This window comes from Denticeps clupeoides, chromosome 6 (assembly GCF_900700375.1).
Source record: "Denticeps clupeoides chromosome 6, fDenClu1.1, whole genome shotgun sequence".
NCBI lineage: Eukaryota > Metazoa > Chordata > Actinopteri > Clupeiformes > Denticipitidae > Denticeps > Denticeps clupeoides.
Window position 1 is genome coordinate 18,766,187 of NC_041712.1, and position 15,406 is coordinate 18,781,592.

The following is a 15,406-nucleotide window of genomic DNA, read 5'->3' on the forward strand; positions in this document are numbered from 1 at the left end:
TCAACGTTTACAAAGTTGTAGCAGCCTATGCAAAAACTCTCAGTCACGTGTTTTCTGCTGCTTAAACAAGGAGCAAAAAATCTTCGTCTGTTGAACATGTCTTGATCATGATAATTCATGATAGTTTCCTAAACAGTCCACAAGATGGCAACATTACTATCTGGCACATTTGGACACATTGGCTGTCAGTGGAAGTGACAAAAATTTGCAATCTTAGACTGAATATAGATTTCCCTTGAGCCAAAATTATTGATCATGTTTGTGATACACCATGCCACTATAACAAGGCTATATAGTGCAGATGATCACAATCAAGAGACATTGTTACAGTCTCAGTCCCATGCCCCGGACTGGGCCTCAGTGGTCTGGGCTGAGGTGGGGACCAGACTGACCACTATTGGGACTCTGCATTCAGATTAATACATGACTTGAATAGGGAATAACACATGGTGTACTCCAAATATTCCATTTGCAATTCACGTACATCCAAAATTAAGAAAATAAAGCATCCAATAAAAAAATAAAACCCAAACAATTTAAAGATCCATTTCTGTCATTTTGTCATAGTGTGGAGGTGATGTTTACCTACCTTGATTCATATAAGGTTTGGACATACCTTCTAATTTAATGTGTTTTCTTTATTTTCATGACCATTTACATTGGTAGATTCTCACTGAAGGCATTTTTGGTACTTAACCAAAAAAGGTGAAATAACTGAAAACATGTTTTATATTCTAGTTTCTTCAAAATATCCACCCTTTGCTCTGATTAGTGCTTTTCACACTCTTGGCATTCTCTCGATGAGCTTCAAGAGGTCGTCCCCTGAAATGGTTTTGCAACAGTCTTGAAGGAGTTCCCAGAGGTGTTTAGCACTTGTTGCGGTCCAGCTCACCCCAAACCATCTCGACTGGGTTCAGGTCCGGTGACTGTGGAGGCCAGGTCTCCACTTTTTGTTAAGTACATAACTCCACATGTGTAGTTCATAGTTTTGATGCCTTCATGAAAATAAAGAAAACCCATTGAATGAGAAGGTGTGTCCAAACTTTTGGCCTGTACTGTATATGTATATGTACATGTATGTATTGTGTGTGTACAAAATGTGTTGTTTATGCCTGAAACCTAAAGTCACGTAAACAGCGCCACCTGTCGGCGGACTCACGACTTACGAAGTCTGAGGTGCGGGGACGATTCTATAATGTCCGTCGCTGGTCGTGTGGGGAGAAGCTCTGTTCTCCGCGGCGCGGCGCCTTTAAGGGCAGAATAGGGGCGTGTTCGCACTCGACCTGACCTCGACGAGCGCGGCGCGGCGCGGCGCGTCCCCCCGTCCTAACTAGTTCACCTGCCCGCTGCAGCCGGCCGGACGCCGCGGAGTCGCCCGCCTCGTCCTGCTCGTTTGTTCCGCTCGTTTTATTGCCGCTCGGATACTTTTTCGGCCCGGACAGACATGGAGCGTCTGTTGCCGTGGACCTTGCTCGTGTTCAGCCTGCAGGTGTCGAGTTTGCGCCCCGCGCAGGCGACGTACATCTGCACCGCGTACATCAACGTGTCGTTCGTGGCGCCGCAGAACAACGAGACGATGTGGCGCTTCGAAGAGATCGGGCTGTACGGACAGGACTCGCCCAAAGCCGCGGCCGCCGGGGACGTCTACGTCCCCGACCCGCTGTTCAGCTGCGGGGACGAGACGTCCTACCCCGTCCCCGACGGGGCCAAGGGCTGGGTGGCGCTCATCCAGCGGGGGGGCGGCTGCACCTTCTCCGAGAAGATCAACATCGCCTCCCGCAGCGGCGCCGCGGCCGCCGTCATCTTCAACGACGTCGGCACGGACAACCGGGTGATCCCGATGTCCCACCCAGGTACGTCGCGCCCGAGCAACAGGTCCGATTCTCTCTCTTTAACTCCGCCGAGAACGCCGACAGGTGAGCGTGGAAAGCTGGTGGACGGCGCTTCTTCCTCCTCCTCCTCCTCCTCCTCCTCCGATCGCATTCCACTCGTTTACACGCGAGGTTGTAATGTGGGCACATTACGTGTTACATATCTGATATTAAACCGTGCATGAGCCACGTTACTGCGTAAACAAATATGCGCACTACCAGTCCAAAGTCGGATTTTTCTTAGATTATAGAACAAGTTAAAAGTTTTTTTTTTTTTTTTTTTTTTTTTTTTTTGCTGTGATGGCCTGAAGCGACTTTTCATGACGGTTCACTTTCCCCTGCCATAAAAAAATACAATAAGAGTAGAGGTGCATCCAGACTTTTGACTGGTAGAGTTTATGTGTAATATTTGAATGTTGTTAATGTGGTCGAACAAGTTTGTGCATTTCTGTCATTGGTCACATGGAGCTGTCACATGAAGTTTGCATCAGAAGCAGAAGCGATGACAGCTGTTTTTTGGGGTTTTTTTTTTTCGTGACTTTGTTAATGTGACCGCGCGTGTGTCATTATTAGAGGGGAACTGGAATTTCTTTTTCATGAACCTTTTCGGTTCAGTCAAATACTCGGATCCTCAGTACTGCGTTACCAACAGTACCCCAAGGTCGAGTTCAGGAGGAAAAGCTACGATGGTCCCATGCAGACCTGCTTGTGTTTTAACGCGTGCCGTGTCGTAAAAGCCTGGCACCAGCACACGTGCATTACGGGTGGGACTGTGATATGGAGGCGCTGCCCATGATAATGGCCATATCACAGTACTGCGCGTTCCGTCACACACTCTGACATGCCGTGATATCTTTGTACCTGAAGTCCCATTTCACGTTTTGAAGAAGCTCCATTTAATAACGAGTGCAAATGTATTTTTTTTTTTTTTTTTATGTGCGGTGTACCCTGTATTACAGCTGTCTGGGGAAATATTCTTCTTGTTTTTCCAGATATAAGTTAGACAAAAAATGGAACACTTGATGTACCCATCCTGACCTTTAAAACGTATTCGTTGCTGATGGACGCTGGATATTTCGGGGGACCGGCAGGAGTTTGTCTGCACTTTACAACCCTGCGTGTCTGTCTAAATGTGCCGCCCGGAGGACTCTGGCCACTGTTAAAAACCGTCCCCGGCGCAGGCTGCACGATTTGCATTCTGCCAACACGGGCCGAGGTGAAATGGACACTTCACGCACACTCCGAACCGCCCGGCAGGAGTAACATCGGCCGCTTGTCCCTGCCGGCCGGGGCTGCTGCTGATCACGCAGGACTTTTTTTTTTTTTTTATGAGCACGGCTTACTTTTTCATGACCCGTGGCCATTTATCACCAACTGTCAGCATTTACTGCTTTATAGTCAAGAAAACATTTGGCTATCAAGTTTCCTCCACCCTACCTGGAATTTTCCTCTGAGCCGAACAGCATGGTTGTAAATGGCACCACGCTTTTAAACGCCAATAATAAAAATGTAAACGGTAGAACAATCACTTAGCCACTGAAATGCTTTCTCAAAATTGTTTTTTTTTTTTTTTTGAAACTGATTTAAGATCCGGTGCGACATCATCTGAAAAGATCCCCTGCGGTTTGTGATTATAGACGCGTCCCAGGCGCCGTTGGGAGAAAGTTGCTAGAGGACCTGAGAGACCTTGGTCCACTGGAGGGCTAAACTAGTTTCTAGACAGCTTGGTAATCTGCCTTAGAAGATAGAAACTGGCTCTTAACATTGGTGTGGGTTGACTGCAAAGGTTTGTGTGAATTTTGGGGTGGGGTCCAAAAAAAACAAACAAAAAAACCCAATTAATTATTATTATTTTTTCACAATTTCTCCTTTTAGTCCATCATAGCTGAACATCTGTGTATTAACAGAACATAACAGACTGAGCATGTCTGTCGGAACACTCTGCCTGGACCCTGATGGTCGATTCTGAATGAACTTTAAGTTCACTGTGAGGTTTTCTGCAAACAAATTATGATTTGAAAAATCAAATTGTTTTATTTAAACTGTACAAAATATAATTTTGTCAACATTTTATCAAAGCTGCAATTAAAATGTTCTGTTTAGAGTGATAATAAGTACACAAAAGCTGGCTAAACAAAACATGGATGGACGCCGGGCTTCGGTGAAAGGAGGACACAGGTCTGCTGAGGCGACCCAGTAGACTCGTGACGGGTGGAACTCTAGCCCGCTTGAGTGTCTACGTTTACCGTGTGGGGCCAGTCCGGCCTGCCTCGCCGCAACGTCTGTGTTTCTCGCGTTGTCCTTTGGTGGCTTTTCACGCACTTGAACCTGACCCGCCGAGGTGCTACTGAGGTCCCCTTGAGCAAAGCGCCGTCCCCACACACTGCTCCCCGGGCGCCTGTCATGGCCGCCCTCTGCTCACCAAGGGTGGTCAAAAGCAGAGGACACATTTCGTTGTGTGTCCCATTCCTAATGGGCCAAAGCCAGACTGCTTTGCTTTTCATTGTAAACACACATTTGTATGTCAAGTCAAGTTTTTAGCCAGTTCATGGTGCACTGTTACATCTCTAATGGTTAAAGTGCGTCCCAGTTGTCTTGAACGCAGGGAGCCTTTTAATGGAACAATTTGGTGAAGTATTAGCTGACTGTTGGATATCGGTGACAATGCCATAGATCAATATCAGTTTGCTTGGATAATCAGGGCAAAGTGTGGCAGGCATGTCATGTTGTTTTATTGCAGGACTGTTGTCCCCGAAACTATTTTTTTTGTTTTTTTTCGTGTGTGTGAGACTGTCACGTAAGACAGGGTCAACACTGCAGAGCTAACCCCCCCTTGCAGAGCCTAAAATGAGCAGTTCACGCCTGAAAGAACCCACAAATGTCACCGCGGGCCAGAATTCCTCCGCAGTGCGGACACAAGCCTGGACCATAATTACGGCAGGAAGCGCTTGGCCGTCGTTGCCGCTGCCGGAGATGGCGTAACCGGTTATTGAGCGCGAGGGAGTGATTCCTTTTGCACAAAGGGGCAGAAACCTCTCCGAGAAACCCTGGAAAATGAACACAATGGCTTAAAAGCTGTGGCCCGCCGCCAGTTCGCCACTGGCACTCTGGTGGGATCACGTGACCTGGTTTTATCTGTCAGCGAGGAAGACTTCCAGGATTCTATTCAAGATCTGGAATCAGAATGAATCAGTAAAAAAAAAAAAAAAAAAAAAATTATTTATTTATTTATTTATTTATTTATTTATTTATTCATTTATTCATTCATTCTTTCTTTCCCCCAGACGCTGTATGCTGCAGCCTGCAGACCTAGAGTCTGGGGACAGAAAAGTCGTGTGTCCTGGGCAGCGATTTGGATGGGATGATATTAATCCACGAAAGTGGATTTAGAGTAATGACAGAGTGGACTAAACCCATCATTTTGTTATTACTGCACTGTGGCATCCTGGGATGTACTCATGCGAGAGCACCATGTGATTTTCGTTTTAATCTCTAGGTGACCAGAAGTGGGTCTGGTTCTGTTGAGAAACACTTGCCCTTGCTGTGCGCCTCTGTAATCAGGGTGTTGTCTGTAACTGGGGCAGACCTTGTCGCTTGCCTTTCGAGTCTTGCAGGTCGGGCCGCATGACGGTGGGTGAAACTGCTTTGTAAACACTCATCGCGGCGTCACGCCGCGGTGGCGGTGTGCTCCTTGACTTTCGAAATGATGCGGAAGGCCACATTCTTTCATGAGAGGAACGCCTCGCACCTGGCTGGCAGGCTGTGTGCCTCGGGATTCCGTTTCCACTCCAGGGACTCTGCTCCACATGGAATCTTTAACCGAGGCCCCGGAGGACCTGAACGGACACGTTCTCTGGGTGCAGTTCGTGCCAGGATGATGTGGTCTAGAACACTGTTCTGTACATCAGGCCGAAAATATGTATCTTTATAAAAAAAAAAAAAAAAGCAAATAAAATTATTTAATTATTATTACTAAAAATCAACCAGATGTGAGTTAATTAAATTATATGGTGCCAATGTGATATTTTGACACCATATAATTTAATTAACTCACACCTGGTTGAGTTAATTAAACTTCTGATAAATCTAAACGTCTAAAAAATCTAAACGTTTGATAAATCTATCAAAAAAATTCATAATTATGGGTTTTCCATACTCATTTGTGCGACTTTTTTCAAAATTAGGGTAATATACAGCAGTAAAAAAAAAAAAATATATATATATATATACACACACACAAACAAAAATAAATAAATAAATAAATAAAAAACCCTAATTTTGATTGAGTCCTGGAGACGTTTGGGCCTGAAATAACCCGAAGGTAATTTTATGTTAAATATGATGCATGTGTGTGAAGACGTCCCACCAGCGATCACTTTGGCCTTGACTTGTTGCCCAGAGCTCACAGGCCGGGCTGCACCATTATTATGGCAACACCATTCACTCACACTCATTCCGGTGTCCTTGTTTATTTCCAAAATTCAAAAAGTTTTTTAACGGGCCTGTGTATGTTTTTTTTCGTATGTTTTGTGGTGGTGTATGTCAACCAAGTTCACAGCATTAATACGAAATCCTGTCAGTAACGTGTGTGTGTGTGTGTGTGTGGTATCAGTATAGAGACTGCACTGTTACAGTCCGAGGCCACAGAGACTCCATTGTCCGGCGAGGCGAATGTGAAGGTGTGTAGGTGGTGATGCGCCTCGGTGTCTTCGTGCTCCGCCTTTCTGGTGCATTTCTACGCCTCGTGCCGGCGCCTTTGCGTGGGACCCATGTTCACATTTCAGTCTGTTCGTCTGCAGGTACCGGGGACACTGTGGCAGTCATGATCGGACACATCCGTGGGATGGAGATCCTGCGACTGCTGCAGAATGGTGTGGCGGTCACCATGGCGATTGAGGTGGGGAAGCAGCATGGGCCTTGGATGAGCCACTACTCTGTCTTCTTTGTGTCCATTTCCTTCTTCCTCGTCACGGCGGCCACGGTGGGGTACTTCATATTCTACTCCGCCCGACGGCTCAACTCAGTCAGGCTGCAGAATCGCAAACAGGTACATACGATAAGCCCAAACGCACACACACACACACACGGGGTACTTACACACTTCTGCATCATCCTGTAACAATATGAGGAGGAACCGGTTTCGCTGATCTTGTGGAACTGGTTCCACCGGTCTGCTCATCGGCAATGCTTTTCTTTTTTTTTTTTTTTTTTTTGGTAAGTGAGCGGTGTCTGATTCACTTCACTATTCTTCTCTGTACCAGTTTAGGCTTCTCAGGGAAATTTTGACACATGATTCCCTGTTAGGAGGATAATAATCCCGGTCAGTTTCCATCTTTCTCACAGGAAAGCACACACCTTTTTAAAAAGAGATCAAATGGGATTAACCTTGTAACCTGGCCGACTTTCCAATCGGTTTTCATTTTTTGGATAATTTTTTCCCACTAAGCTGCACTTTTTTTTTTTTTAGACATTTTTTTAAACAGGCTCCGGTCAGGAGCACATCTGTAACTGTTAATCATTTCAGTGGAAAGGACCTGGATCATAGTTTGGAGCTGTGGTATTCTGCAACTCACTGTAGCCAGCTTAAATTGAGGTTTGTATGTCAACTTCGTACAGCAGTACGAAGCTTCCTGCTTCCGTTGAGCAGCACACTCCTGGCCTGTAATCAGCGAATGGAAGAGCTCCAGTAGTTCCGATTTCACGGTGGATTTCAGAGGAACCCATTTTCCAAGTGTGCACCATTCTAGGGTTTCTATTGCAACCTGCCATCAGTAATGTTCCATATAGGCATTATAATGTTTCATATAGGCATTATAATGTTTCATTCGATTGAAGTGCCGCTTTTAATTGACAACAGGAATTGTCTTCGTTCACGGACACTAGTGTTTGGCAGATAGAATATGATGTAGACATTAATGTTTTAATGCTATCATTGTTTATTAGCAGGAACCTTAATGTTCCAGACATTAAAATGTAACCTAGTACACAGAAGTGGACTGGTTTGTTTAGAGCTGCCTTAAAAGTCTGAAGTGAGGTTTTCGGGGAAGCCAAACTATGAGAGCATCCGATGAGGTGAATGTAGTGTGTAGTTGCATAATGTACTTACATAATAGCTACATATGTAGCTTGACCGCTCGTGAACCCATGACTCAGACCATCATGACCATGACTTTAGACACAGTCGTTTTCATGGCGCATGTAGGAGTGGAGACCTATGAAATAACTCCATGAGAGTTCTTGAGAGTTTCAGCCTTCGCATGTGATAAATTGTTCTTGCTAGAGATACATGGCCGTTTGCTGAGTCTCTTCCCACTCGTTGCATTTGAATTGCCTGAAGTGGAACAGAAAATGTCAAGAGCATTCCAGACGAGCACGTTTTAATGCGCCGATTCCAAAGAGCCTCCTAGTGTGTACAGGTTCTGCGTTCTCTCGCGTTCTCGCCTACTGTGCTCTGCTAAAAGCAGCATTTGCCAGAACTCTTCTGCTTGATGAGGATTGACTAGCTGAACCGTTCTCCGTCTGTAATGTTTGCCGTGGCTGAAGTTCTGTTTGAGGGAATACTTTGAACTGTTTGACCACTGCAGGTTGAGTAAATGAAAAGCGACCGCTTGGTCACATTAGTCCGGCCCTGACTTCTTACTGCATGAATAATATCTAAGGTAATCATGTGTTGGTCCTGCAGGGTCCATCTTCTCAGCATTTTCAAATCGCTGGAGATTTTGATATAGAGGGGGAAAAACATGCATGATGCACACTTTAGGGGTTGCCTAGAGGACATTGTTATAACATACACTGCTCAAAAAATAATAAAGGAGACACAAAAAGAATGCACTCTAGATATGAATAGATGAAATATATTAAATACTTTGTTCTTACGAATGTGATGACAACAAAATCACACACAAATTATTGATTGTCTGAATTTGCCGTCAGACTCACAATTAAAGTTGAAAAACGCAACTTTGATGTAATTTAAAACAAGTCAGAATGAGGCTCAGTAGTGTGTGTGGACTCCACGTGCCTGTATGTCCTCCCTACAAGGCCTGTTCTGGCTCCTGATGAGGTGCTGGGTGGTCTCCTGAGGGATCTCCTCCCAAACCTGGACTAAAGCATCTGCCAACTCCTGGACAGTCTGTGGTCCACCATGGCGTTGGTGGATGAAGCGAGACATGATGTCCCAGATGTACTCAACTGGATTCAGGTCTGGGGAATGGACCTGTTGACACACTCCAGCCACATGAGGTCTAGCATTTTCTTGCTTTAGGAGGAACCCAGGGCCAACCGCACCAGCATATGGTCTCACATGGAGTCTGTTTCTGTCTGTTTGAGCAGACACATGCACATTTGTGGCCTGCTGGAGGTCGTATTGCAGGTCTCTGGCAGTGCTCCTCCTGTTCCTCCTTGTACAAAGCCAGAGTTAGCGGTCCTGCTGCTGGGTTGTTGCCCTCCTATGGTCTCCTCCGCGTCTCCTGATGTACTCGCCTGTCTCCTGGTAGCGCCTCCATGCTCTGGACACTACGCTGACACACATCAAACCTTCTTGCCACAGCTCGCATTGATGAGCCATCCTGAACCATGCCATGATGAACCACTTGTGTGGTTTGCAGACTCCGCCTCATTCTACCACTAGAGTGAAAGCACCATCAGCATTCAAAAGTGAGCAAAACATCAGCCAGAAAGCGTAGGAACTGAGAAGTGGTCACCACCTGCAGAACCACGCCTTTATGGGGGATGTCTTGCTAATTGCCTATAATTTCCACTTGTTGTCTATTCCATTTGCACAATATCATGTGAAATTGATTATCAATCAATGTTTCTTCCTTCGTGGACACTTTGATTTCACAAAAGTGTGATTGACTTGGAGTAACTTTGTGTTGTTTAAATGTTCCCTTTATTTTAGTTTTTTTGCACAATCAGGCACATTCTCCACCCTTCTTCGGGTACATTTACTCTGAGCACTTTTCTACTCCCACTAACAAGAACTTTATCTGTAGAACTTTGTGCACCATTTGTGATTTTCTTTTTCCACTATTGGATACCACAGTACGAGCAGGAGAAGGCAGGAGAAGATTCAAGTTCTGTTGTACAACAAAGTCTCCTGCTTTGCGATGGAAAAGCACACTGGCTTGCTTTGTGGAGGGAGGGAGGCAGGAAGGGAGGGTGCTCATGACGCCACTTTCCTCCCCACTCTCCCTCCCTATCAGCCTAAAACTAACCACCTTGTATCTGGGTCCCCTGTGGCCATAAGTGGAAAGACAAGGAGACACACATAGACATTTTCCGTGTTAAATCAGGTTGCCTTGTGCTGTTCTTTGTCTGTTTTATTGGCAAATATTCAAGGTACAGTACCTCTAAAGTACACCTCCATGCATTTGTATTATTTTTCATAGTGAGTATAATCAGGATTTAATACATTGTATAGATTTTTTTTATAGCTTGAAGTTTTTGATTCTATTATCATCAGGGCAGGAAAAAAGTAATGATTCCACATGTGTAAAGCACAGGTACTTTTGAAAAAGAATACATTTTAGAATACATTTCTGGCTATATATTATAGATACTACCCTAGCAAGCATTTTAATAGCGTCCGCTTTATGAAAGCCATAGATGGTGAGACATTAGGAGGGATGGTGAGACATTACATGTCCCGAACTGAAGTCCAAAACTGTTTGTCATGCACTTGCATTACATGCCCGGTGTTCACGTTGAGCCCGTGCCCTTGGGCCTTGTTGGAGAGCACGGTGGTTACCCAGTGCACGCAAGCACGTATTCCTCATCATTTCACATCACATCTATCATATGAAATCAGAGCAGTAAACAACTAGAATGTATTGCATGTGCAATTTTACATAATACAGAGGTCAATGTGATTCGTGTATCATAATAGACATCTAATCAATTTTGTACAGCTCTGATGCATGCTGCCCTGATTAATCATTATTTGTAGCATGGATCGTTTATGCATAGAGTACAGTGACTAGTCCTTCATAGTTCACGCTCACTTCGTTTCCAACATCAGTGGCGGTGGTTATTTTCCGCCCGTAGTTAGTGGCGTGTTCTGCTCACTGCCTGCTGTATGTTCAGCTTGACTGAAGTACACTTGCTTCACTCACTGCGGAGTAATGACCGTGCCGCCGTCCTTCATGGCTGCTGGCCTTTATTTACTCAGTCTCTTGACTTTGGTCTCATGATTATGGCAATTTTGAACCTGCATGGACATGTTGATTTATTTACAGGCAGCGTAACACATCTCAGCCACAAAATGTGCGTGCTTAGCAAATGAGAGATCTTTTTGCTTCCATGCTTGGATTTGTTTATTTGAATACATTTAAATATCCAATGGAGCATGAACTAAATGCTAAATTTAGACCAGAAATTCATTTATATTAAATGTACAGTCTGTGCACAACCAGGCAGAACAATCTAGTTGGTCCTTCCTTAAATGCCATCATACCCGTTCCCTTTCTTTTTCACTCACACACACACACACACACACACACACACACACACACACACACACAGACAACCTCTTTTCCAGTTGTTGTACTGACACTCTTCTCTGTGTTCTATACAGAAGCAGCTGAAAGCCGAGGCGAAGAAGGCCATTGGTCAACTCCAAGTCCGCACGCTGAAACAGGGAGATCAGGTAAAGCCCCGCCCTCGTTTGCCCTCATTCTGTCCGTGTGTTGTGTGTTTCATTTCCCACAAATCTCCCTCTATGGTGCTGACCTGAGCAGAAACCTGTGGTTTGTGGATTCATGTACTGAAACCAGTGGTGTGTGTGTGTGTGTGTGTGTGTGTGTGTGTGTCGTTTTACAGGAGACTCAGTCAGATGCAGATACCTGTGCTGTGTGCATTGAGGCCTACAAGCCCGGAGACGTGCTCTCCATCCTCACCTGCAAGTGAGTGTGTCATCCCTCATCTAAGCACCATGAGCACACGCCTGAAACGCACCGTGCTGAAATCATACCACTGCCTCAGAAATTAAAGCTACTCTTGTGTGCATCTGTCCCCACCCCACACAGTCACTTCTTCCACAAGCAGTGCATTGAGCCCTGGCTGTTGGAGCACAGGACATGCCCCATGTGTAAATGTGACATTCTCAAAGCCTTGGGAGTGGAGGTGTGTATGTTTTTGTGCGCGCGCGCGTGTGTGTGTGTCTACTTGAATGTGAGTTTTTAGTACCAAGTTCCTTTTTCTGTTAATGATTTTAAACATTACAGTTCCTTGTGAACTATTAAGACTTGGTTCCTCACGTTTAAACCTTTGCTTTTACTTGCTGAGATGCCGTGTGTGTGTGTGTGAGAGAGAGAGAATGAAATTCTGTCTACTGCTGACAAAAAATAATACACAACACTAAAAATTCCATGAATTGTATATGGAACACATTAATGACTGAGTCCCTCCTTTCACCCAGCCTGACATTAAGGACATTCCCCATGAGGTTCCGATGACTCCCGAGATGCAGTCACTGCCCAGTGTCATCGAAGACTCGCAAAGCGACTCCGCCTCCTCAGGATATGAGTCTATACACGGTGCAGAGGAATCACTCTCAAACCCCGGTAATAATATAATTCCTGCCTCTGGCTGTGCTAATGCAAGTAAAATATCAATAACATATGGGGGGGGACACCACAACCAAGCACCAACAGTTCTGCAGTCAGACGTACTCGGAATGTGAATCGGCCGTAGTTGTGCTGGCAGAATTTGGGCTTCTGTGACCACTTTTATAGACTGAGTTTGCACGGGAGGAGGTTTGGCAAGTGTGAGCATGTGGGCGCGCAGTCACACATTCTTGTTTATTGCTGGCTTCGCCTGTTGCACCCATGTGTTGATTGACTGTGGTCTCTGTGGACCGTAACCTGCAAACCTTCAACCAGAAAAAGCTCGCAAACTGCTAGTCATAAATGACATTTTCCATGGCGCAGTTGTGACTAGGCAGAGAGTTGAAGGAGCCTCCACTGGTGAGCAAGGGTGAGCATGTTCAATTGGACCAATCTGCTCATCAAGCTGTTCTGCATTGTGTGTACTCGCACTTTTCTACACTGGGGTATACTACCACCCTTGTGTAGAGCAGTCCCCCTGGAGTGTCTTGGTAGTTTATTTATGCCGTTATATCCCCTGGAATAAGGAATAAAACCACATGCACTAGCTTACCCTGTGTTTACCCTGAGTAATAATAATGAATCAGAAGCAGATTGTTTGCTTTGTAATGCATCATTGAAATACGGCATGTTCCCGAGTCAGTCTGACTCGTCCATGAGTTAATTTTCTCAATATCTATACTATGCTAGTCAGGGCTAAAATTGGCGTGTGGCAGCATGTTAGGTGCTGGTTAGAACATTTTTGTTAACTGAGGCTCTGTTTGAGGAAAATCTTCTACCACCACCATCTGGTGTATAGGTTAGGTACTGAACCCTCTATTCTGTTTTTCGGTTTTTCCTCAAAGTAATTTTATGTTATAATATTATAATTTTTTATTTAACAAGCCTACATCACTGTTTGAAGTGGCACTTGATTGCAGCATAATTCTAATATCATGTATCCTGGACAGACTGCGTTTTTATTCATTTATTTTCTTGCATGTAGCCGTGTGTGTCTTGTGATTGTGGTTATTGTGTTTTTTTCCAGTGTCATCAGCACCTCCAGTAGATCTGGACACCGTGCAGGTGGACATCCAGCGACAATATGACAACCTTGGCTTCGAATGCGAAGTACAGGACCACAGGGATCCCAGAACATGAGCGGAGAAGCTTTGCACCAACCCACAAAAACAGAAGACGCACACTTGCATCCAAACTATGTCTTAAACAGATCCGCTCACATGTCTCGTTCAAATTTAGGAAACAACGCGTCCCACTTCCGCGCCACCGGAAGTGAATTACAGCTATGCATAAAATACTGCGCCCCAAACGTACACACCAACTCCGCAAGGACTAAACATGTATATGGGTTTTTATATTACGGGCTGCCCGTGTATCTCTGTAGACCTGCGTCAGGGTGGACTCCAGTGTACTGTAGCCTTTTGCAATTTAATTCATTCCTTTCTTCTCAGATAATAGTCGTATGGACGAAAGTCGGAAGTTACTGTGTTTTTTTTTTTTTTTTTTTAAATAATATATGCCTGTGGAAACAGAATTGGCCCTGTAGAATGTGTCTCAAATTGATCACATGATCACATGATAGCCAATTTTGGCTAAATGGAGCCTGGAACTTATTTATGAGCTTGCGCTACGTTTTGAATTTTATGTATGTATGTGTGTGTGTCTTCCGTGTGAGAGTGTGTAGGTCAGCACACTGCTGACATGGGATAACAATTTTTCCTTTTATAGAAACACTTTATCATTTCTCGTCCCCTTTCCATTTTAAGTTTAACTCTCAGTCCAGAGGCATATATGTCTGTGTTGGAACAAGTTTCACTTCTGGCCGATATCGTTCGCTTACTGGTTTGTATTCACCTCTTTAACTAACGTATTTTCTACATGCACCAGCAAATGCACACGCCTCAGGGGCCGTTAAAATTGAGCGTTGGCAGTATTCCGCACCAAATGAAATGAAGTTGTCTTGTAAAGAACAGCCTACTTCCTCTGCGCAGGAGGAGAGTAACAGACCCACAGTTGTATTCCACCGCTTTGGAAATCGACGGATGGTTCATTCTTTGGCCGGAGTGCCATTTGACAAGTCCCTGCTTGGCAGTATAGAAGCGTCTGTGTAAGCTGGCTGTGCAGATATAGTGTGCCTTAAATCAGTCGTGTAGAGATTAATTTTCTTCTCTGTCTTGCGTGAGAGAGAGAGTTGGTTTCACTGGATATCATTGAGTAGTTCATGCAAGCACTTTACGAGATTGATTTTACTTCTTTGGTAGGCTTGTTTGTAAGGTTCATGCTCTTCATAATGAAGAGTTCCTCATAATGAAGAATTTTGATTAAACATTTAAGGGACAAATGAAGTTCTTACTATATTTTCTCGCTTTAACATTGAATATGTGAGGGCTTTAATGACTGGTGTATATTGTTAAAAAAATATTTGGGAGAATAATGTAAATAAATGTTTGTTTTATCAAAACCATGTCTTTTCTTTGTCCAGAGTGGGGAATGGTGCTGGTGTGCGTCTTTTTTTAATAGTGATTCTGTTTTACCTCTTCTCTTCTCTCTAATGTTGACCTGAACATTTTCTCCAACTCTCCACAAACAACACTTGTGATTTACATACACCGCTCAGAAGAATAAAAGGAACACTCGGAACAACACAATGTAACTCAGAGTCAATCGCACTCCGAGTGAAATCGAACTGTCTGCTTGGGAAGCGACACCAACTGACAATCACTGTCACATGCTGTTGTGCAAATGGTATAGACAACTGGTGGAAATTATAGGCGATTAGAAAGACATCCCCAATAAAGGAGGCATGGTTCTGCAGGTGGTGACCACAGACCACTTCTCAGTTCACATGCTTTCTGCCTGATGCTGTTGATCAGGAGACGGCCTCTACAACCCAAAACAAGGTGGGTTGCTCCTCGTGGATTTGTTAGTTTT

General features: G+C 44.6%; 1 protein-coding gene across 1 annotated transcript; it reads left to right on the top strand.

Moving 5' to 3' along the window:
* The first annotated feature begins 1,202 nt into the window (after window positions 1-1,202).
* On the top strand, window positions 1,203-14,936 carry rnf128a (ring finger protein 128a). Its single transcript, XM_028984904.1, has 7 exons — window positions 1,203-1,853; window positions 6,671-6,918; window positions 11,446-11,517; window positions 11,691-11,773; window positions 11,897-11,993; window positions 12,289-12,433; window positions 13,503-14,936. The coding sequence occupies exons 1-7, from the start codon at window positions 1,445-1,447 to the stop codon at window positions 13,613-13,615; spliced, it is 1,167 nt and encodes a 388-aa protein (XP_028840737.1). The 5' UTR covers window positions 1,203-1,444; the 3' UTR covers window positions 13,616-14,936.
* The last annotated feature ends 470 nt before the right edge of the window (window positions 14,937-15,406 follow it).

Excerpts from the sequence above, each read along its gene's own strand:
- rnf128a (XM_028984904.1), top strand. The coding sequence starts at position 1,445 with ATGGAGCGTCTGTTGCCGTGGACCTTGCTCGTGTTCAGCCTGCAGGTG. Across the intron at positions 11,518-11,690 it reads CGCTGAAACAGGGAGATCAG|GAGACTCAGTCAGATGCAGA; the intron begins GTAAAGCCCCGC and ends GTCGTTTTACAG. Across the intron at positions 11,774-11,896 it reads CTCTCCATCCTCACCTGCAA|TCACTTCTTCCACAAGCAGT; the intron begins GTGAGTGTGTCA and ends CACCCCACACAG.